Below are 20,340 nucleotides of genomic sequence, written 5' to 3'. Positions count from 1 at the left end.
ATTATATCATTTTGTTGCTCTAGTTTACAGTATTATCTTATTTTGCTGCTCTAGTTTATAGCATTATATCATTTTGCTGCTCTAGTTTATAGCATTATATCATTTTGTTGCTCTAGTTTACAGTATTATCTTATTTTGCTGCTCTAGTTTATAGCATTATATCATTTTGCTGCTCTAGTTTATAGCATTATATCATTTTGTTGCTCTAGTTTACAGCATTATCTTATTTTGCTTTGGGTCATATATGTGACAGAGATAGTGAAAGGAATTAGTAAAAAAGCATGACCATTTTTTACCACACTGCGGTTAACAAGACATGTTATTTTCGACTGTACAACAGGGACTACATACACATCTACGCAAAGTCTATCAATCTTCAGAGAAGACCAAGCACATTTTAAAACAGAGGCTCAAATGTCTACATCTGTTGTGGTTTTTCCCCTGGCAGTGTCCCTCCAAGGGGAGCCCCAGCGGAGGCTGTACAAGGATCTTATGGCCAACTACAACCCACTAGAAAGGCCAGTGTTCAATGACACCCACTCCCTCACCGTCAACTTCAGCTTTAGTTTGATGCAGATCATGGACGTGGTGAGTTACTGTGGTACGCAAGTTAACAGAGCTGAGATTTTTGCGCTAGCCCAACACTAACAGCCCTGATTCAACTCAAATCAAGGGTGATTAGTTGTTTTGTATTATCAGATGTGTTAGCCCTGGGCTGGAACAAAAATGTTCACCTCTGAGGTCCTTCAGGAATGGATTGAGAAACACTGGGTTGTTGTATTACTTTATTCTCTGATGATACAAACTGACATGTTGATCTATCTCTCTCTGATGATACAAACTGACATGTTGATCTATCTCTCTCTGATGATACAAAATGCCATGTTCATCTATCTCTCTCTGATGATACAAACTGACATGTTCATCTATCTCTCTGATGATACAAACTGACATGTTCATCTATCTCTCTCTGATGATACAAACTGACATGTTCATCTATCTCTCTCTGATGATACAAACTGACATGTTCACCTATCTCTCTCTGATGTTACAAACTGACATGTTCATCTATCTCTCTCTGATGATACAAACTGACATGTTCATCTATCGCTCTCTGATGATACAAACTGACATGTTCACCTATCTCTCTCTGATGTTACAAACTGACATGTTCATCTATCTCTCTATCATGTTACAAACTGACATGTTCACCTATCTCTCTCTGATGATACAAACTGACATGTTCATCTATCCCTCTCTGATTTTACAAACTGACATGTTCATCTATCTCTCTCTGATGATACAAACTGACATGTTCATCTATCTCTCTATCATGTTACAAACTGACATGTTCACCTATCTCTCTCTGATGATACAAACTGACATGTTCATCTATCCCTCTCTGATTTTACAAACTGACATGTTCATCTATCTCTCTATCATGTTACAAACTGACATTTCACCTATCGCTCTCTGATGATACAAACTGACATGTTCATCTATCTCTCTCTGATGTTACTAACTGACATGTTCATCTATCTCTCTGATGTTACAAACTGACATGTTCATCTATCTCTCTCTGATGATACAAACTGACATGTTCATCTATCTCTCTCTGATGGTACAAACAGACATGTTCATATATCTCTCTCTGATGATACAAACTGACATGTTCATCTATCTCTCTATCATGTTACAAACTGACATGTTGATCTATCTATCATGCTACAAACTGACATGTTCATCTATCTCTCTCTGATGTTACAAACTGACATGTTCATCTATCTCTCTCTGATGGTACAAACAGACATGTTCATATATCTCTCTCTGATGATACAAACTGACATGTTCATCTATCTCTCTCTGATGGTACAAACAGACATGTTCATATATCTCTCTCTGATGATACAAACTGACATGTTCATCTATCTCTCTGTCATGCTACAAACTGACATGTTCATCTATCTCTCTCTGATTATACAAACTGACATGTTCATCTATCACTCTCTGATGTTACAAACTGACATGTTCATCTATCTCTCTCTGATGATACAAACTGACATGTTCATCAATCTCTCTCTGATGATACAAACTGACATGTTCATCAATCTCTCTCTGATGATACAAACTGACATGTTCATCTATCTCTCTCTGATGATACAAACTGACATGTTCATCTATCTCTCAATGCAACAGGATGAGAAGAACCAGGTTTTAACAACCAACATATGGCTGCAGCTGGTAAGACATTTTTCCATTTGCCTGTTTTAACACGTTTAATTTAGACTATATACTATACTGTATTATACTGCACTATACTATACTGTGCTGTACTGTACAATACACTAGACTACACTACACTATACAATATTATACCATACTGCACTACACTACATCTCCATCTATCTTGCAAATTCGTCACACAAAACTGAATGAAGATGACGTTTATGTTTTATGACAGTTAGCCCTCTCCTGCTCTCGCCTCATCAGCAAACTGTATGAATGTTGTGTTGGCTGTTTTAAATCACCTTAACGAATGGACAACCTCCAGACAGTCAGTCCTTCATAGAGCCACTCCATAGACCTTATAGATAGATGTGACCTTACTCCAGAAATAGGCTATTATAGCATCCCTCTGATAACTATCCATTGTCTGTGGCTCAACCCCCTGGTGGGGAAGACAAAGTTACATTAAGACAATGAAATCTATACAAACCAACATCCATCTCTAGACTCGGAGGTAATCTGTTTGAGCACCCAGGACAGCTTGCTAAAGAAAGTCATTGAGACCGTGTTGATATTGCTACACTTACAGTACACTCATAAGGTGGTGTAACCTCTATCTGTTATGTCTGCTAACACTTATTGATTACAACATGACTGCCAACCTCCCATATAAAGAATGAAAACTGACAATACACTGGCTAAAAAGCATGAACATGTAATTATTTGACAGGGTATGCTTAGTCATGCTCCATACTAGGGCTCCGTTTGTTGTGATGTGTCATGGCATATCAAACATGACGTATGGAAACCTCACCTTGCTACACCAGGCAACAGTCTGGTGTTGTTGAAATGATAAACAGTCCATGCTACCCATCTCAAATCTCAAAATATGAAACAGGATGTGTAGGCCATTGTAAGATTCATTACCTTTTCAAACCAATCATTTACAACCCTCAAACTGATTGATAATGGTCACTATGTCCCTTACTTGTTTAGTCATCCACATTTGGATTAGAATTGGAATATACATGTAACTGCCAGAATAAAGGAAACACCAACATAAAGTGTCTTAATAGGGCGTTGGCCTGCCAGAATAGCTGAAATGCACCTTGGCATAGATTCTAGAAGTGGCTGGAACTCTATTGGTGGGATGTGACACCATTCTTCCACAAGAAATAACATAATATGGTGGTGGAAAACGCTGTCTCAGGCACCGCTCCAGAATCTCCCATTAGTGTTCAATTGGGTTGAGATCTGGTGACTGAGACACACACACACACACACACACACACACACACACACACACACACACACACACACTTTAAACCCCCAATGCTCCTTTGAGACCCCTCTTTCAAAGTCACTGAGGCATTTTTATACATGACCCTAAGCATGATGGGATGTTAATTGCATAATTAACTCAGGATCCACATCTGTGTGGAAGCACCTGCTTTCAATATACAGTACTTTGTATCCCTCATTTACTCAAGTGTTTCCTTTATTTTGGCAGTTAAATGTAGATCTTAGAAAAGATTGGAACATAGCCTTAATCCTATAAAATGTTTATTCCTTGATACAGTTGTTTATTATAGACTGGGACAGATTCTAATCTGATCTGCTCTGTGTGTTTAATAAAGACTGGGACAGATTCTAATCTGATCTGCTCTGTGTGTTTAATAAAGACTGGGACAGATTCTAATCCGATCTGCTCTGTGTGTTTATTAAAGACTGGGACAGATTCTAATCTGATCTGCTCTGTGTGTTTAATAAAGACTGGGACCGATTCTAATCCGATCTGCTCTGTGTGTTTATTAAAGACTGGGACAGATTCTAATCTGATCTGCTCTGGGTGTTTATTAAAGAGAGGGTTCTGTCAGCAATACCCTTAGAGTCCCACAGGAGGCTGCTGAGGGGAGGACGGCTCACAATAATGCATTGCATTTAATGGAATGGTATCAAACACATGGAAACCAGGTGTTTGATGTGTTCGATAACATTCCATTTATTCCATTCCAGCCATTACTATGAGCCTGTCCCCCCCAATTAATGTGCCGGCAGTCGCCTGTGCCTTAAACATAACAAGCAGTAATACAAACAGTTAGTCATGACAAACAGCTATAGTTAACACTCCTACACTTCTTATACCCTTTAAAGATGTTCCTTTTTAACAGCTTCTCTATTGTTGCTATGCAATGCCTGATTTCCCCAGTTACCACAAAACTTTTACCATTTCCATTTTCAGATTAATCTGCATAGATGGATACATTGTTTATCAAACCATGATTAGGTTCAACAAGCGATGCGAGGCCACAGAACCTCCCACTAATGGATTTAGCTTGTCTGGAAAGGTGTGTGGAGGAGTGGTGAGAATATGATGAGTGTGTTATGTTTCTCTCTCCAGTACTGGAATGATTATTATCTGCAGTGGAATCAGTCTGAGTATCATGGGGTGGCCAATGTGAGATTCCCTGATAGCCAAATCTGGAAGCCAGACATCCTGCTGTATAACAGGTTAGTACTATACCAGTAATCTTGGACCCCATAACCAATTCTTGCTCTATACAGCTGGCCAACTCCATTATTATGGCCTCTAATGTATTACCATGAGGTGGAAGCAGGACTTATATAGTTTGTAAGACAGGTGTTGAGCTCATACCTCTTGTACATGAAATGCTTTTGGACATATTGCCATATGACAGTGTTGATTTGAGGAAATAAATTGGAAATGGAAATGTACAATACACAGATTATAATAGCATGAACTGCTTCTTTAGGAGCCAGCCTGATCTCGTGAGCTCACAGAATGATGTGCATTTTAAGTCAGGCTGGCCAGCAAGGCTATTCTTCATGCAAATAAAGTCAGAAAAAAGCAAAAGCGTATTTCACCAAAAATGCAGATTTCCATATGCTATTGTATACCATTAACCCTCATAGGCTTTCTTCAAGGACAATCACAATGATGAAAATGGAAATAAATGTAAATAAAATGGTAACAGCAGAACCCCCTGCCTGTTTCCCCCTGCAGACAACAACATCTCACCCCTATCTGTCACTGTTCTATTGAACAAGGCCTTAGCTTCACCCCAGTCGATTACATTCCACTATGGTGGCAACTCTTTTAACTTGAGCTCACCTTCCTCCATTCCTATTGAAACCGCTGGGAGTTCATTTGGAGGAGTGCATTATGTGTTGCGAGAGACAGCGCTCTACACTGACTAGGCCATCTCTAGGGGAATGTAGCTGTTGCTATGCTGCAACAAAGGAACCATACTTCAGGTCTTCTATCACACGGTAACCTAGAAAATAATGAGACAGGAATATTAATTTCGAAGGCAGGCATATCTTTTTAACGTTTTAACACCAGCTACAGTATTAGAATTGATACAGTACATTTTCTTTGCCATGTAATCCTTTGTGAGTAGTATGAATGGAAGTGGAGCTACATCATGATTAACAGTCTATGTTGCTCTAGTGATTTATAGCCGTATGATTCATGATCATGGTTTTTAACTGCTCAAGGTCATACTACCACACCAATAAAAGACTGTTGTGTTGCTGTCTGCACATTAATGTAGTGGGTCCCAGCCCTCTTGTAAGGAAGGACCTGTCTATACATTAATGTTGTGGGTCCTAATCCTCTTGTAAGGGCCTGCCTATACATTAATGTAGTGGGTCCCAACCCTCTTGTAAGGGCCTGCCTATACATTAATGTAGTGGGTCCCAGCCCTCTTGTAAGGGCCTGCCTATACATTAATGTAGTGGGTCCCAACCCTCTTGTAAGGGCCTGCCTATACATTAATGTAGTGGGTCCCAACCCTCTTGTAAGGGCCTGTCTATACATTCATGTAGTGGGTCCCAACCCTCTTGTAAGGGCCTGTCTATACATTAATGTAGTGGGTCCCAACCCTCTTGTAAGGGCCTGTCTATACATTCATGTAGTGGGTCCCAACCCTCTTGTAAGGGCCTGCCTATACATTAATGTAGTGGGTCCCAACCCTCTTGTAAGGGCCTGCCTATACATTAATGTAGTGGGTCCCAACCCTCTTGTAAGGGCCTGCCTATACATTAATGTAGTGGGTCCCAACCCTCTTGTATTGGCCTGTCTATACATTAATGTAGTGGGTCCCAACCCTCTTGTAAGGGCCTGTCTATACATTAATGTAGTGGGTCCCAACCCTCTTGTAATGGCCTGTCTATACATTAATGTAGTGGGTCCCAGCCCTCTTGTAAGGGCCTGTCTATACATTAATGTAGTGGGTCCCAGCCCTCTTGTAAGGGCCTGCCTATACATTCATGTAGTGGGTCCCAACCCTCTTGTAATGGCCTGCCAACCGCTCCGTGCAAGCACACCTAATTCCACTAGTCAACCAATCAGCACACCGAATTCAACTAGTCAACCAATCAGCAAGGCAATCATTAGTTAAATCAGCTGTGCTACTGTAGTGTTGTAATGTAACTCGTATTTGGGATGGCTGGGCATCCCCAAGGACTGGGTTTGGGAACGACTGCACTAATGCCCACTTACTGAACACATCCATGTTCTCCCATAGTGCGGACGAGAGGTTTGATGCTACCTTCCATACCAATGTGTTGGTCAACTCCTCTGGGTCCTGCTCCTACTTGCCTCCAGGTAAGTATAGCTCAAGTACCATCCCTGGATATCCATATTCAATACCTTCCACATTAACTCTGTTTTCCCAAGTCAGTTCCACTGAACCATAAAAGCTCACCTTCTATGGTTTTGACCTGTTCAGTTGGCTGGGGTCTAAGCTAGATGCCCTCAATCTCACCCAAATGATCATGGAACAACCCCAAATCCGTAAACACAGGCACCCTCATAGATATCATCCTGACCAACCTGCCCTCTAAATACACCTCTGCTATCTTCAACCAGTATCTCAGCGATCACTGCCTCATTGCCAGCGTCCGTAATGGGTCCACGGTCAAACGACCACCCCTCATCACTGTCTAACGCTCCCTAAAACACTTCAGCGAGCAGGCCTTTCTAATCGACCTGGCCCGGGTATCCTGGAAGGATATTGACCTCATTCCGTCAGTAGAGGATGCCTGGTTATTCTTTAAAAGTGCTTTCCTCACCATCTTAAATAAGCATGCCCCATTCAAAAAATGTAGAACTAGGAAACAGATATAGCCCTTGGTTCACTCCAGACCTGACTGCCCTTGACCACCACAAAAACATCCTGTGGCGTACTGCATTAGCATCAAATACCTCCGCGATATGCAACTTTTCAGGGAAGTTAGGAACCGATATACACAGGCAGTTAGGAAAGCAAAGGCTAGCTTTTTCAAACAGAAATTTTCATCCTGTAGCACAAACTCCAAAAAGTTCTGGGACACTTTAAAGTCCATGGAGAATAAGAGCACCTCCTCCCAGCTTCCCACTGCACTAAGGCTAGGAAACACTGTCACCACCGATAAATCCACGATAAATGAGAAATTCAATAAGCATTTTTCTACAGCTGGCCATGATTTCCACCTGGCTACCCCTACCCCGGTCAACAGCTCTGCACCCCCCACAACAACTTGCCCAAGCCTCCCCTATTTCTCCTTCACCCAAATCCAGATAGCTGATGTTCTGAAAGAGCTTCAAGTTCTGGACCCCTACAAATCAGCTGGGTTAGACAATCTGGACCCTCTCTTCCTAAAATTATCCGCCGCAATTGTTGCAACCCCTATTACTAGCCTGTTCAACCTCTCTTTCGTATCATCTGAGATCCCCAAAGATTGGAAAGCTGCTGCGGTCATCCCCTCTTCAAGGGGGAGACACTCTAGACCCAAACTGTTACAGACTTATATCTATCCTACCCTGCCATTCTAAGGTCTTCAAAAGCCAAGTTAACAAACAGATCACCGGCCATTTCGAATCCCACCGTACCTTCTCCGCTATGCAATCTGGTTTCCAAGCTGGTCATGGTCAACCTCAGCCACGCTCAAGGTTCTAAACGATATCATAACCGCCATCGATAAAAGACATTACTGTGCAGCTGTCTTCATTGATCTGGCCAAGGCTTTCGACTCTGTCAATCACAACATTCTTATCGGCAGACTCAACAGTCTTGGTTTCTCAAATGACTGCCTCGCCTGGTTCACCAACTACTTCTCTGACAGAGTTCAGTGTGTCAAATCGGAGGGCCTGTTGTCCGGACCTCTGGCAGTCTCTATGGGGGTGCCACAGGGTTCAATTCTCGGGCCAACTCTGTTCTCTGTATACATCAATGATGTTGCTCTTGTTACTGGTGATTCTCTGATCCACCTCTACGCAGACGACGCCATTCTGTATACTTCTGGCCCTTCTTTGGACACTGTAACTAACCTCCAGACGAGCTTCAATGCCATACAACTTTCCTTCCGTGGCCTCCAACTGCTCTTAAATGCAAGTACAACTAAATGCATGTTCTTCAACAGATCGCTGCCTGCACCTGCCAGCCCATCTAGCATCACTACTCTGGACGGTTCTGACTTAGAATATGTGGACAACTACAAATATCTAGGTGTCTGGTTAGACTGTAAACTCTCCTTCCAGTACCTTTACTTGCACATTCATCTTCTGCACATCTATCACTCCAGTGTTTAATTTCTAAATTGTAATTATTTCCCCACTATGGCCTATTTATTGCCTTACCTCCCTAATCTTACTTCATTTGCACACACTGTATATAGACTTTTCTATTGTGTTATTGACTGTACGTTTGTTTATTCCATGTGTAACTCTATGTTGTTGTTTGTGTTGCACTGCTTTGCTTTATCTTGGCCAGGTCGCAGTTGTAAATGAGAACTTGTTCTCAACTGGCCTACTTGGTTAAATAAAGGTGAAACAAAAATCAAAATAAAAAAGTTTTCCCTTGGAACAGTGGCTTGTGAAAGTACTCACCCCCTTGGCATTTTTCCTATTTTGTTGCCTTACAACCTGGTATTAAAATAGATTTTTGGGGGGTTTGTATCATTTGATTTACACAACATGCCTACCACTTTGAAGATTTTTTTATTGTGAAACAAACAAGAAATAAGACAAAGAAACGGCAAACTTGAGCGTGCATAACTATTCACCCCCCCAAAGTCAATACTTTGTAGAGCCACCTTTTGCAGCAATTACAGCTGCAAGTCTCTTGGGGTATGTCTCTATAAGCTTGGCACATCTAGCCACTGAGATTTTTGCCCAATCTTCAAGGCAAAACTGCTACCGCTCCTTCAAGTTGGATGGGTTCCGCTGGCGTACAGCAATCTTTAAGTCATACCACAGATTCTCAATTAGATTGAGGTCTGGGATTTGACTAGGCCATTCCAAGACATTTAAATGTTTCCCCTTAAACCACTCGAGTGTTGCTTTGGCAGTATGCTTAGGGTCATTGTCCTGCTGGAATGTGAACCTCTATCCTAGTCTCAAATCTCTGGAAGACTGAAATACGTTTCCCTCAAGAATTTCCCTGTATTTATCGCCATCCATCATTCCTTCAATTCTGACCAGTTTCCCAGTCCCTGCCGATGAAAAACATCCCCACAGCATGATGCTGCCACCACCATGCTTCACTGTGGGGATGGTGTTCTCGGGGTGATGAGAGGTGATGAGAGGTGTTGGGTTTGCGCCAGACATAACGTTTGCCTTGATGGCCAAAAAGCTCAATTTTAGTCTCATCTGACCAGAGTACCTTCTTCCATATGTTTGGGGAGTCTCCCACATGCCTAATGGCGAACACCAAATGTGTTTGCTTATTTTTTTATTTAAGCAATGGCTTTTTTCTGGCCACTCTTCCGTAAAGCCCAGCTCTGTGGAGTGTATGGCTTAAAGTGGTCCGATGGACAGAAAGTCCAATCTCCGCTGTGGAGCTTTGCAGATCCTTCATGGTTATCTTTGGTCTCTTTGTTGCCTCTCTGATTAATGCCCTTCTTGCCTGGTCTGTGAGTTTTGGTGGGCGGCCCTCTCTTGGCAGGTTTGTTGTGGTGCCATATTCTTTCCATTTTTTAATAATGGATTTAATGGTGCTCCGTGGGATGTTCAACATTTCTGATATTTTTTATAACCCTGATCTGTACTTCTCCACAACTTTGTCCCTGACCTGTTTGGAGAGCTCCTTGGTCTTCATGGTGCCGCTTTCTAGGTGGTGTCCCTTGCTTAGTGGTCTTGCAGACACTGGGGCCTTTCAGAACAGGTGTATATATTCTGAGATCATGTGACACTTAGATTGCACACAGGTGGAATGTATTTAACTAATTATGTGACTTCTGACGGTAATTGGTTGCACCAGATCTTATTTAGGGGCTTCATAGCAAAGGGGGTGAATACATATGCACGCACCACTTTTCGTATTTATTTATTTATTTATTTTTAAACAAGTAATTTTTTTTTTCATTTCACTTCAGCAATTTGGACTATTTTGTGTATGTCCATTACATTAAATCCAAATAAAAATCCATTTAAATTACATGTTTTGCAACAAAATAGTAAAAATGCCAAGGGGCCACTGTACATATCCAGGATCAGCTTTCATAACCTTAACCATTAAATTCACTCTACTCCTGGAAAGAAAGTGTACCCAAACGCGATTTAGCCCAGCTTGAAAAAATGTATTGACCCGTTGAAGTATCCTGGGGTAAGGAATGATTTTTGGATTCACTCTACTCGTTTCAGTTACCTTGAGTTAATGTCAGGTTTCAGGGAAGATGACGCCACAGCGTGAGGCTAGTCTTGCTAGGACTATCTGACCTCCACTGCACAAGCCAAATGCACAGTCAGTCATTAGATCAATATCGTGGTAGGAAGGATGTTTTGGCTTTCAAAGCACTTTATTTATTGTTTTGTCCAACATCCCGGAACCATAATCCAATTTCATCTTTGATATCAGATGATTCTGAAAGCTCTACCACTATGTTCAATTGACCATCTGTTCTTTAAAGGGGCAATCTGCAGTAGCTACATCCATTTTTGGACTTATGAAATAAATATATGTACCCATTGATTATTTAAGAATATAACTTATAAATGCCCCATGAGCTTAGTTCAACTGTCGTACCCCATTGTAACCCAAAATATAAGTTTGTTTTACTCCAATGTTTGTAAACAAACACTCTATAGCCTCGAAACATGGTTTAAACTATAATTTTGATATCATGGCTGGTCAGTCCTTGCATCTATAGCTCTGTATATGAATTTGAGTGGTTGCATTTCTCAAGCCCCATCCCTCAGCTTTTTAGCGAAACAGTGGCTGGGAGTTTGCTTTGTTATTGTTTCAACTGCTGATTGCCACTTTTAAAGATGTGTCCAGATATGACAATAAACCATTCTCAACATTTAACCCAGCGTGAGAAAGAAATGCAATTGATTTTGGTTGAGCGGGATTTTTATACAGTACTTATACTGTAAGTTAAATTAACCCAGTTAACCCAATCTAATATTTTCGGACATTTGATATCCATACTAAGCAGATTTAGCACTATTCTGTCATTTGAGAAATATTGCTTTGAAATACATGTCTTTGTATTATCACAAAATACACTACTTAAATGTTGCCCTATTATTATCTGTCTATTTCTACACTTCTGGGAGCCTGAAATTGGTGCAGAATAATAATAGTAAGAAGAATTACGAAGAAGAAGATGAAGAAGATAATTAGAATGCTGTGTCTTTCATTCCAACCAATACAAGACCACTCCCGTTTTAGCCCCACTTCACTGCAGATTAAATCCATTTATTTGTTACTTTTCTAGCTTGTCCACGTTTTTTTTTCTCCCACCCAAGAGACCCGACAATCCTCCTGTAACTTCCCTTCAGTCATTCAGGATGCAGGTCATCATGCTTGCGTCCCAAACAGCACCCTATTCCCTATGTAGTTCACATGCACTACTTTTGACTAAGCCTGTATCACATGTAGGGAATAGGGTGCCTTTCGAGACATAGCCATAGTCCCTGAAGATATGAAAGAGAACAGTAGGTGGTAAAATCTTATATAGAATTGCAACATTCTACCAAGGAGCTGTGGGTGTGAAAACACAATGTTAAAGGTCCGATGCAGACGTTTTTATCTCTATCAAATCATTTCTGGGTAACAATTAAGTACATTACTGTGATAGTTTTCAACTAAACGGGTCAAAAAGAAACAAAAATGTCTTCTTAGCAAAGATTTCTCAAGATAGAATTCAACTAGGACTGTCTGGGAGTGGTCTGAGTGGGGAGGGGACAACTGAAAACTAGCTGTTATTGGCAGAGAGGTTTGGAACTCTCTTTCTTATTGTTCTATTAACTAATTCACTGCCTGGTGACGTCACCAGGCAGGCAAAAACTCCATAACACCAAAACAGGCTGAAATGTATTTTTAAACAGCTCTTCTGAAAACAACTCTGGGCATTATCATAATTTTCACAATTTCACAGTATTATTCCAAACTCATAGTGTGGAAATATATATTTCAAAAAAGTAGAAAATCACATTTTTGACTGCACTGGGCCTTTAAACTACATTTTTAACTGTGGTTGGGTGAGGAGTAGATTTTTTTCAGTTGCTACAATCTTCAACACTGTCATTCTTATTTTGTCTTCAGACAACACAATAACTCCAAGTATTTTTCAGTTTCTGTTTTACTTTGGCCGACAGTCTGATTCCCTAACAAACTAGTTTTATTAATTGGATTACTTCGTATCCATCGAGTGTTTCCTCCATTGCATTGATGTTCATTTGTGATGTGTTTAAAATGCATTCTACATTTTAATTCCACATCAGTGCTGCTTGGTTCATAAGATTGGCTCTGTTCATTCTGTATAATAACATGCGTAGGGTGAGATTGGCTCTGTTCATTCTGTATAATAACATGCGTAGGATTGAGATTGGCTCTGTTCATTCTGTATAATAACATGCGTAGGATTGAGATTGGCTCTGTTCATTCTGTAGAATAACATGCGTAGGATTGAGATTGGCTCTGTTCATTCTGTAGAATAACATGCGTAGGATTGAGATTGGCTCTGTTCATTCTGTAGAATAATATGCGTAGGTTTGAGATTGGCTCTGTTCATTCTGTAGAATAACATGCGTAGGATTGAGATTGGTTCACTCTGTTTTTGTCAGAGGTCTGGGAAGTGGGAAGATACTGTAGTGTAAGTGAAGTCTGACCAAGCACTTAATATACTCTAGTGTCCTCCCTGGGGCCCTAAGCAACATTCTGCTAAGGGGCCCTCCTACCTGACCTGTAAACCATTTACCATTGCCATACAGTCACACCTGACACCTCAGTGCTCCCACTACAATCCTCCCTCCTTTAAAACTGTTTGCTCCATCTGTCAGTCTAAGAATAAATAGACCTATACAGAACAGACTGAGGTATAAACAAGCAATATTTATTTAATATAATATTTTCTATAGAATCTTAAGATAAGTGTATATTAACATTAACATAAATAATAAATTGTAGAAAATATAAAATATAGAAAATAACAAAATATGAGCTTTGAGCTTTGAGCTTTGGCTCTGCTGTTTGGTAATTAGTCCAGTCCTCACAATATTATACAATTAGCTTTGTCTATACAATGTAAACATAAGTCTATAGGCTATGGCTGCATCTATATGTCTCAAAAGAGTCAAATAAAACCTACAGTTGAAGTGGGAGGTTTACATACACTTAGGTTGGAGTCATTAAAACTCATTTTTCAACCACTCCACAAATTTCTTGGTAACAAACTATAGTTTTGGCAAGTCGGTTAGGACATCTACTTTGTGCATGACACAAGTCATTTTTCCAATAATTGTTTACAGACAGATTATTTCACATATAATTCAATGTATCACAATTCCAGTGGGTCAGAAGTTTACATACACTAAGTTGACTGTGTCTTTAAACAGCTTGGAAAATTCCAGAAAATTATGTCATGGATTTAGAAGCTTCTGATAGGCTAATTGACATAATTTGAGTCAATTGGAGGTGTACCTGTGGATGTATTTCAAGGCCTACCTTCAAACTCAGTGCCTCTTTGCTTGACATCATGGGAAAATCAAAAGAAATCAGCCAAGACCTCAGAAAACAATTGTAGACCTCCACAAGTCTGGTTCATCCTTGGGAGCAATTTCCAAATGCCTGAAGGTACCACGTTCATCTGTACAAACAATAATACGCAAGGATAAACACCATGGGACCACGCAGCCATCATACCGCTCAGGAAGGAACTGCGTTCTTTCTCCTAGAGATGAACATACTTTGGTTCGAAAAGTGCAAATCAATCCCAGAACAACAGCAAAGGACCTTGTGAAGATGCTGGAGGAAACAGGGTCAAAAGTATCTATATCCACAGTAAAACAAGTCCTATATCGACATAACCTGAAAGGCCACTCAGCAAGGAAGAAGCCACTGCTCCAAAACCGGCATAAAAAAAGCCAGACTACGGTTTGCAACTGCACATGGGAACAAAGATCGTACTTTTTGGAGAAATGTCCTCTGGTCTGATGAAACAAAAATGGCCATAATGGCCATAAACACCATCGTTATGTTTGGAGGAAAAAGAGGGAGGCTTCAAGCCAAAGAACACCAACCCAACCGCGAAGCATGGGGATGGCAGCATCATGTTGTGGGGGTGCTTTGCTACAGGAGGGACTGGTGCACTTCACAAAATAGATGGAATCATGAGGAGGGGAAAATGATGTGGATATATTGAAGTAACATCAGAAGACGTCAGTCAGGAAGTTAAAGCTTGGTCGCAAATGGGTCTTCCAAATGAACAATGACCCCAAGCATACTTCTAAAGTTGGCCCATCCAAAGGAATGGGCCAAAATTCACCCAACTTATTGTGGGAAGCTTGTGGAAGGCTAGCCAAAACGTTTGACCCAAGTTAAACAATGCTACCAAATACTAATTGAGTGTATGTAAACTTCTGACCCACTGGGAATGTGATGAAAGAAATAAAAGCTGAAATAAATCATTCTCTCTACTATTATTCTGACATTTCACATTCAAAAAAAAAATGTTGATCCTAACTGACCTAAGACAGGGTATTTTTACTAGGATTAAATGTCAGGAATTGTGAAAAATTAAATGTATTTGGCTAAGGTATATGTAAACTTCCGACTTAAACTGTATACAGCTATGTGATTATCTTTGGTTCCCTCTACAGCCTGGGCATTTTCATTATCAGCATGGGCACCAGTCTATCTGGACTGTCTGGAAGAAATTGAGAAAGTATGTCACATAGTTAGTTAAGAAGTCATTTACACAAATGCACTTCTGCTATACAATCTTAAATCTTACTACGTGTGTAAACATTTGAATGTTTGAATTAAAATCTTACCATCAAAATATTCCTCTTCTGCACTTTCTTGAGGCAAAATCATCAATGATATCATAGGACATGTGATTCCCCACGTCATGATTTATACTTATGATGGCCAGACCAATCAAACATTCCTGTGACATGGAAGACCTCAGGTAGCTTTTGATGAGCTTTCATTTTGAAAAGGTTAGGATAGAGTTCCTCCAGGTTTTTCTCACCAAGAAAGGAAAGCAGCTCAAAGGCAGTCATCTTGTCTGATGGCAGATCAGGTCAATTCTGAATCTCGTGTGCCAGATCCACTCCACTGATGTCACAGTCATCTCTGACGGTTAGAGTGTTTTCAACTTCCATGCAGTGAGCCTTTAAAGATTCACTGGACATCTGAGAGGCAGTGCTGAAGTTCAGAAGCACTCCATATTTGGTTTTCACCTGGTTGAGTGTTTCAAATCTCTCATCCATGGATGTCACAGCAGAGTCGACCACAATGTTGAAGTAGTTGACTTCAAGGTTTTTCAGTGCATCAGTCACTGGTTCATCAGGAGCATCATAGCTGAAATGCCTCTTGCTGTTTCTCAGTCTCTTCTCTTTCAGAAAAGCCTCCACATTCATTTCTTCACAAATGCTTTTGGCTGTTGTCTGGGCCTCAGAGAATCCAGTTTCCCGGTATGTAGAGAGGGAAGCCTTTGCATTTGAGATTAAATTCACTGTGATATCCAACTGCATTGAGGCGGATTGGAGGAGCTTGTTCGCCTTCTGTGTCATTGTCAGTATCTCACACCATAGGACACGGCAAATCAACAAGAGGTAGGATCCAACTTCCTCTGCAAGTGCTCGTGCCTCCACTTTGGCCACAGGATCATTGATCGTCTGTCTGGCTTGCAGTAATGCCTCCCGAACCTCAGAAGCCTGATACCTGATTTCATGAACACTTTGGAGCCTACTCTCCCATCTTGTGTCACTCCATGACTTCACGCTTATGTTCACGTGTTTCTTCAAAACACTCCATCTTTGTGTGCCAGCTGAAAAGAAGGTAAAGAGCTTTTGCACATGCCCAAAAAACCCAACTGCATCTTTTGAAGGTTTGGCAGCATCTGCAATGACAAGGTTTAGAGTATGTACTCCACATGGGACGAACATGGCTCTGGGATTTTTTTTTAGCAGTCTGGCTTTACTCCTTGTTGCTTGCCCTTCATGTTGGCCCCATTATCATAAGCTTGCCCTCTGCATTCTTCAAATGGAATCTTGAGCTCGTTCAGCTTATCTAAAATGACAGTGGACAGATTCAAGCCTGTTGTAACCTCAACATTCACAAAGCCGAGGAAGTGATCCTTGATCTCTGGCCTTCCCTTTAAAGCCACGCTTCTCAGAATAATGGACATTTGCTCCTGGTGACTAATGTCAGGTGTACAGTCCAAGATAATGGAGATGTACTTTGCGTCTCTGTAACAAAGCCTCTCGATGGAGGGGGGGGCAGGAGAGCTGAAGGAATCAGGAGCAGGAGAGCAGAAGGGTTCCAGGAAAATCCCCCATTTATTTTGGCAGAACCGAAAAGCACAACGACACATACAGGGGAGAAACCTCAACTCCGTTATGCCACAAACAAAATGTCCACGGTAAAACACGTACCATACAAACAACAAACAACGCCCGTGGTGCAGGCACGCACCCCTTACATGTTGCCTACAGCAAGATAATCCCGCACACAGCCTAACCTGCTGCGGGGAAATATAAACCCACCGAAATCAAACAAAACAAGACACCGGTGTGTAAAACCAGATAGAACTAAATGAAAAGGAAAATGGGATCGGTGGCAGCTAGTAGGCCGGCGACGACGTCCGCCGAGCACCGCCCGAACAGGGAGAGGAGCCACCTTCGGTGGAAGTCGTGACAGTCTCTTACTTGAGTCACTATTGCTTCCAGAATCTTGTCACTCACAATCTGTATCAGCTCATTCTGTGTGCGCTTCCCAAGGTAATGAGCATGTGTCTCTCCATCTTTAATTTTGTTGAGATGATTTTCCATTATGGGGTCAAATTTAGCCAGTAATTCAACCTCTTTTAGGAAGTTACCGTTATCTGGTTGTGGAAGAGTTTGTCTGATCAACCCCTGAGAATGCTAGGTTTATTTCAGCCAGAGACTGGGTGATACTTATTAAACATGTAAGGACATCCCGTAATCTCTTTCTTTCAGCCTCCAAAACTGTCATTTGTTTCTGGTCAAGAGTCTGTCCCCAACTTAGGCGCAGATCAAGTTCTCTCCACTTAATTATATTGTTTGTGTTCAGGACTACCCTCATGGTGTTTCAGAATGGCGTTGATATTTGACCAGTCATTCACTCCTTCCTTTATTATTTTGTAGTCTTTGGTAGAAAATACAATACACAGCGTTGTTTTTGATCATCTTTCCCCATTTGACAGCTGTCTCTTTAATAAGCCTGAATGGAAACCTCTTCTAAACTTGTCTATAGGGTAAGAAAAATCCAGTCCTGGTTTGAATGGACCTCTAACTCAGTCCTCATAAAGTCTGTTAAGACTGGGGGCCAATCTGCTGGGTCATTTGGTGGAGCAGCAACTGTTCTATTAGGGTCTGAGCTGCTTGTATCTGATGCTGGCTGTACACCTCTGGTTGTGCTAGTACTGGCTGAGGCTGCCTGTACTTCACCTGGGTCTGCGTTAGTACTTGCTGAAGACGGCTGTATTGGGTCTGTGTTAGTACTTGCTGAAGCCGGCTGTACTGGGTCTGTGTTAGTATTTGCTGAAGCTGCCAGTACTGGGTCTGTGTTAGTACTTGCTGAAGCCAGATGTACTGGGTCTGTGTTAGTACTTGCTGAAACCGGCTGTACTGGGTCTGTGTTAGTATTTGCTGAAGCTGCCAGTACTGGGTCTGTGTTAGTATTTGCTGAAGCCAGATGTCCTGGGTCTGTGTTAGTACTTGCTGAAGCTGCCAGTACTGGGTCTGTGTTAGTATTTGCTGAAGCTGCCAGTACTGGGTCTGTGTTAGTATTTGCTGAAGCCAGATGTATTGGGTCTGTGTTAGTATTTGCTGAAGCCAGATGTACTGGGTCTGTGTTAGTATTTGCTGAAGCCAGATGTACTGGGTCTGTGTTAGTACTGGCTGAGGCTGGATGTGGATCAACTGAGTCTGTGCTTGTACTGGCTGATGACCCAGCATCTCCTCTACTGACAAACTTAAGCATAGCACCTGTAAATTATAGATAACAATACTATTTTATCAGCTGCATCAGGCCCATTCAAACTGGCTCCCCCAGATTTCCTTTTATACATTTTCAAGTATAATATACTATTTATACTATGGCTTGGCTGAATACTTGATGGTTATTATTTACTGAGAGATGTGCATCCATATTGCCCAGTATTCCCAGCTAATCAACTTTTAAATTCAATATATAAATCAATAGACAATGTCAATCTATTGCTTTCCATCTTACATTGGTCCAGAGTTGTAACTAAACCTTGATTGAGAGACTAGATAATCATTGTCTTGTTTTAAAATGATGTGCGCCTGTGAGGAGTGCCATCATGCCCATATTTTGTCTGGACTGGTCCCCACAGAGGTTGCTGCTGGAAAGTGCGAGTTTCATTTCGTGCACGCGCATATGAACGCATGTTCACGCGTGACACGGTTATCTTTTCCGAGCTGCAGTTTATAAACACAGTTGCCTGTTGGCGTTTATCAAACGTAATAAATAGTTGTATTTCACTCTCACTTTTGTTAGGCACAAAGTCACAGAGCACAACCCTGGAAGTGGCTGGCAAGCAAACAAGACACAGACAGACCAAGAGATGCACTGCCCAGCTAAGTTAGCAAGACAGACAGACTAGAGAGAGATGCACTGCAAGCTAGCACATCAACTTAACGTTACTGTTATTTGCTGACAAACTTGGAGAGGAGAGAACACAGGTTTACCTGATTGCTGTTCCCGCAATTCACTCACATGGTGGTTTTTTTCGTGACCAGAAGGAAAGTTCCGCTTCATCCTCATCGAAGTTGTATACATTGACACCCGCTTTGACACGAGGGGGAGGCAGGGCCCTTGCGTAATTTGTGGGGCCCTACGCAACTTGTGTAGTGAGCGTATGGGGCCGCCCGGCTCTGAGTGTAGGTTCTGTCTGCCCAAGCCCCTTAATATACTGTAGTGTAGGTGCTGTCTGAACAAGCCCCTTAATATACTGTAGTGTAAGTGCTGTCTACCCAAGCCCCTTAATATACTGTAGTGTAGGTGCTGTCTGACCAAGCCCCTTAATATACTGTAGTGTAGGTGCTATCTGACCAAGCCCCTTAATATACTGTAGTGTAAGTGCTGTCTGCCCAAGCCCCTTAATGTACTATAGTGTAGGTGCTGTCTGACCAAGCCCCTAATATACTGTAGTGTAGGTGCTATCTGACCAAGCCCTTAATATACTGTAGTGTAAGTGCTGTCTGAACAAGCCCCTTAATATACTGTAGTGTAAGTGCTGTCTGAACAAGCCCCTTAATATACTGTAGTGTAGGTGCTGTCTGACCAAGCCCTTAATATACTGTAGTGTAAATGCTGTCTGAACAAGCCCCTTAATATACTGTAGTGTAAGTGCTGTCTGACCAAGCCCCTTAATATACTGTAGTGTAAGTGCTGTCTGAACAAGCCCCTTAATATACTGTAGTGTAAGTGCTGTCTACCCAAGCCCCTTAATGTACTATAGTGTAGGTGCTGTCTGACCAAGCCCTTAATATACTGTAGTGTAGGTGCTATCTGACCAAGCCCCTTAATATACTGTAGTGTAAGTGCTGTCTGAACAAGCCCCTTAATATACTGTAGTGTAAGTGCTGTCTGAACAAGCCCCTTAATATAC

At 41.4% G+C, this 20,340-nt stretch overlaps 1 protein-coding gene across 1 annotated transcript in view; it reads left to right on the top strand.

Moving 5' to 3' along the window:
- LOC123725163 (neuronal acetylcholine receptor subunit alpha-7) overlaps positions 1-20,340 on the top strand; it is a 45,535-nt gene that overhangs the window by 12,605 nt on the left and 12,590 nt on the right. The window contains exons 2-5 of the mRNA XM_045689549.1: positions 449-588; positions 2,197-2,241; positions 4,628-4,737; positions 6,777-6,856. Coding sequence (XP_045545505.1) covers positions 449-588; positions 2,197-2,241; positions 4,628-4,737; positions 6,777-6,856 — 375 coding nt within the window. The remainder of the gene's footprint in view (positions 1-448; positions 589-2,196; positions 2,242-4,627; positions 4,738-6,776; positions 6,857-20,340) is intronic.

The sequence above is a fragment of the Salmo salar genome, chromosome ssa11 (assembly GCF_905237065.1).
Source record: "Salmo salar chromosome ssa11, Ssal_v3.1, whole genome shotgun sequence".
In the NCBI taxonomy this organism is placed as follows: Eukaryota; Metazoa; Chordata; class Actinopteri; order Salmoniformes; family Salmonidae; genus Salmo; species Salmo salar.
This window is presented reverse-complemented; position numbering and strand designations above follow the sequence as displayed.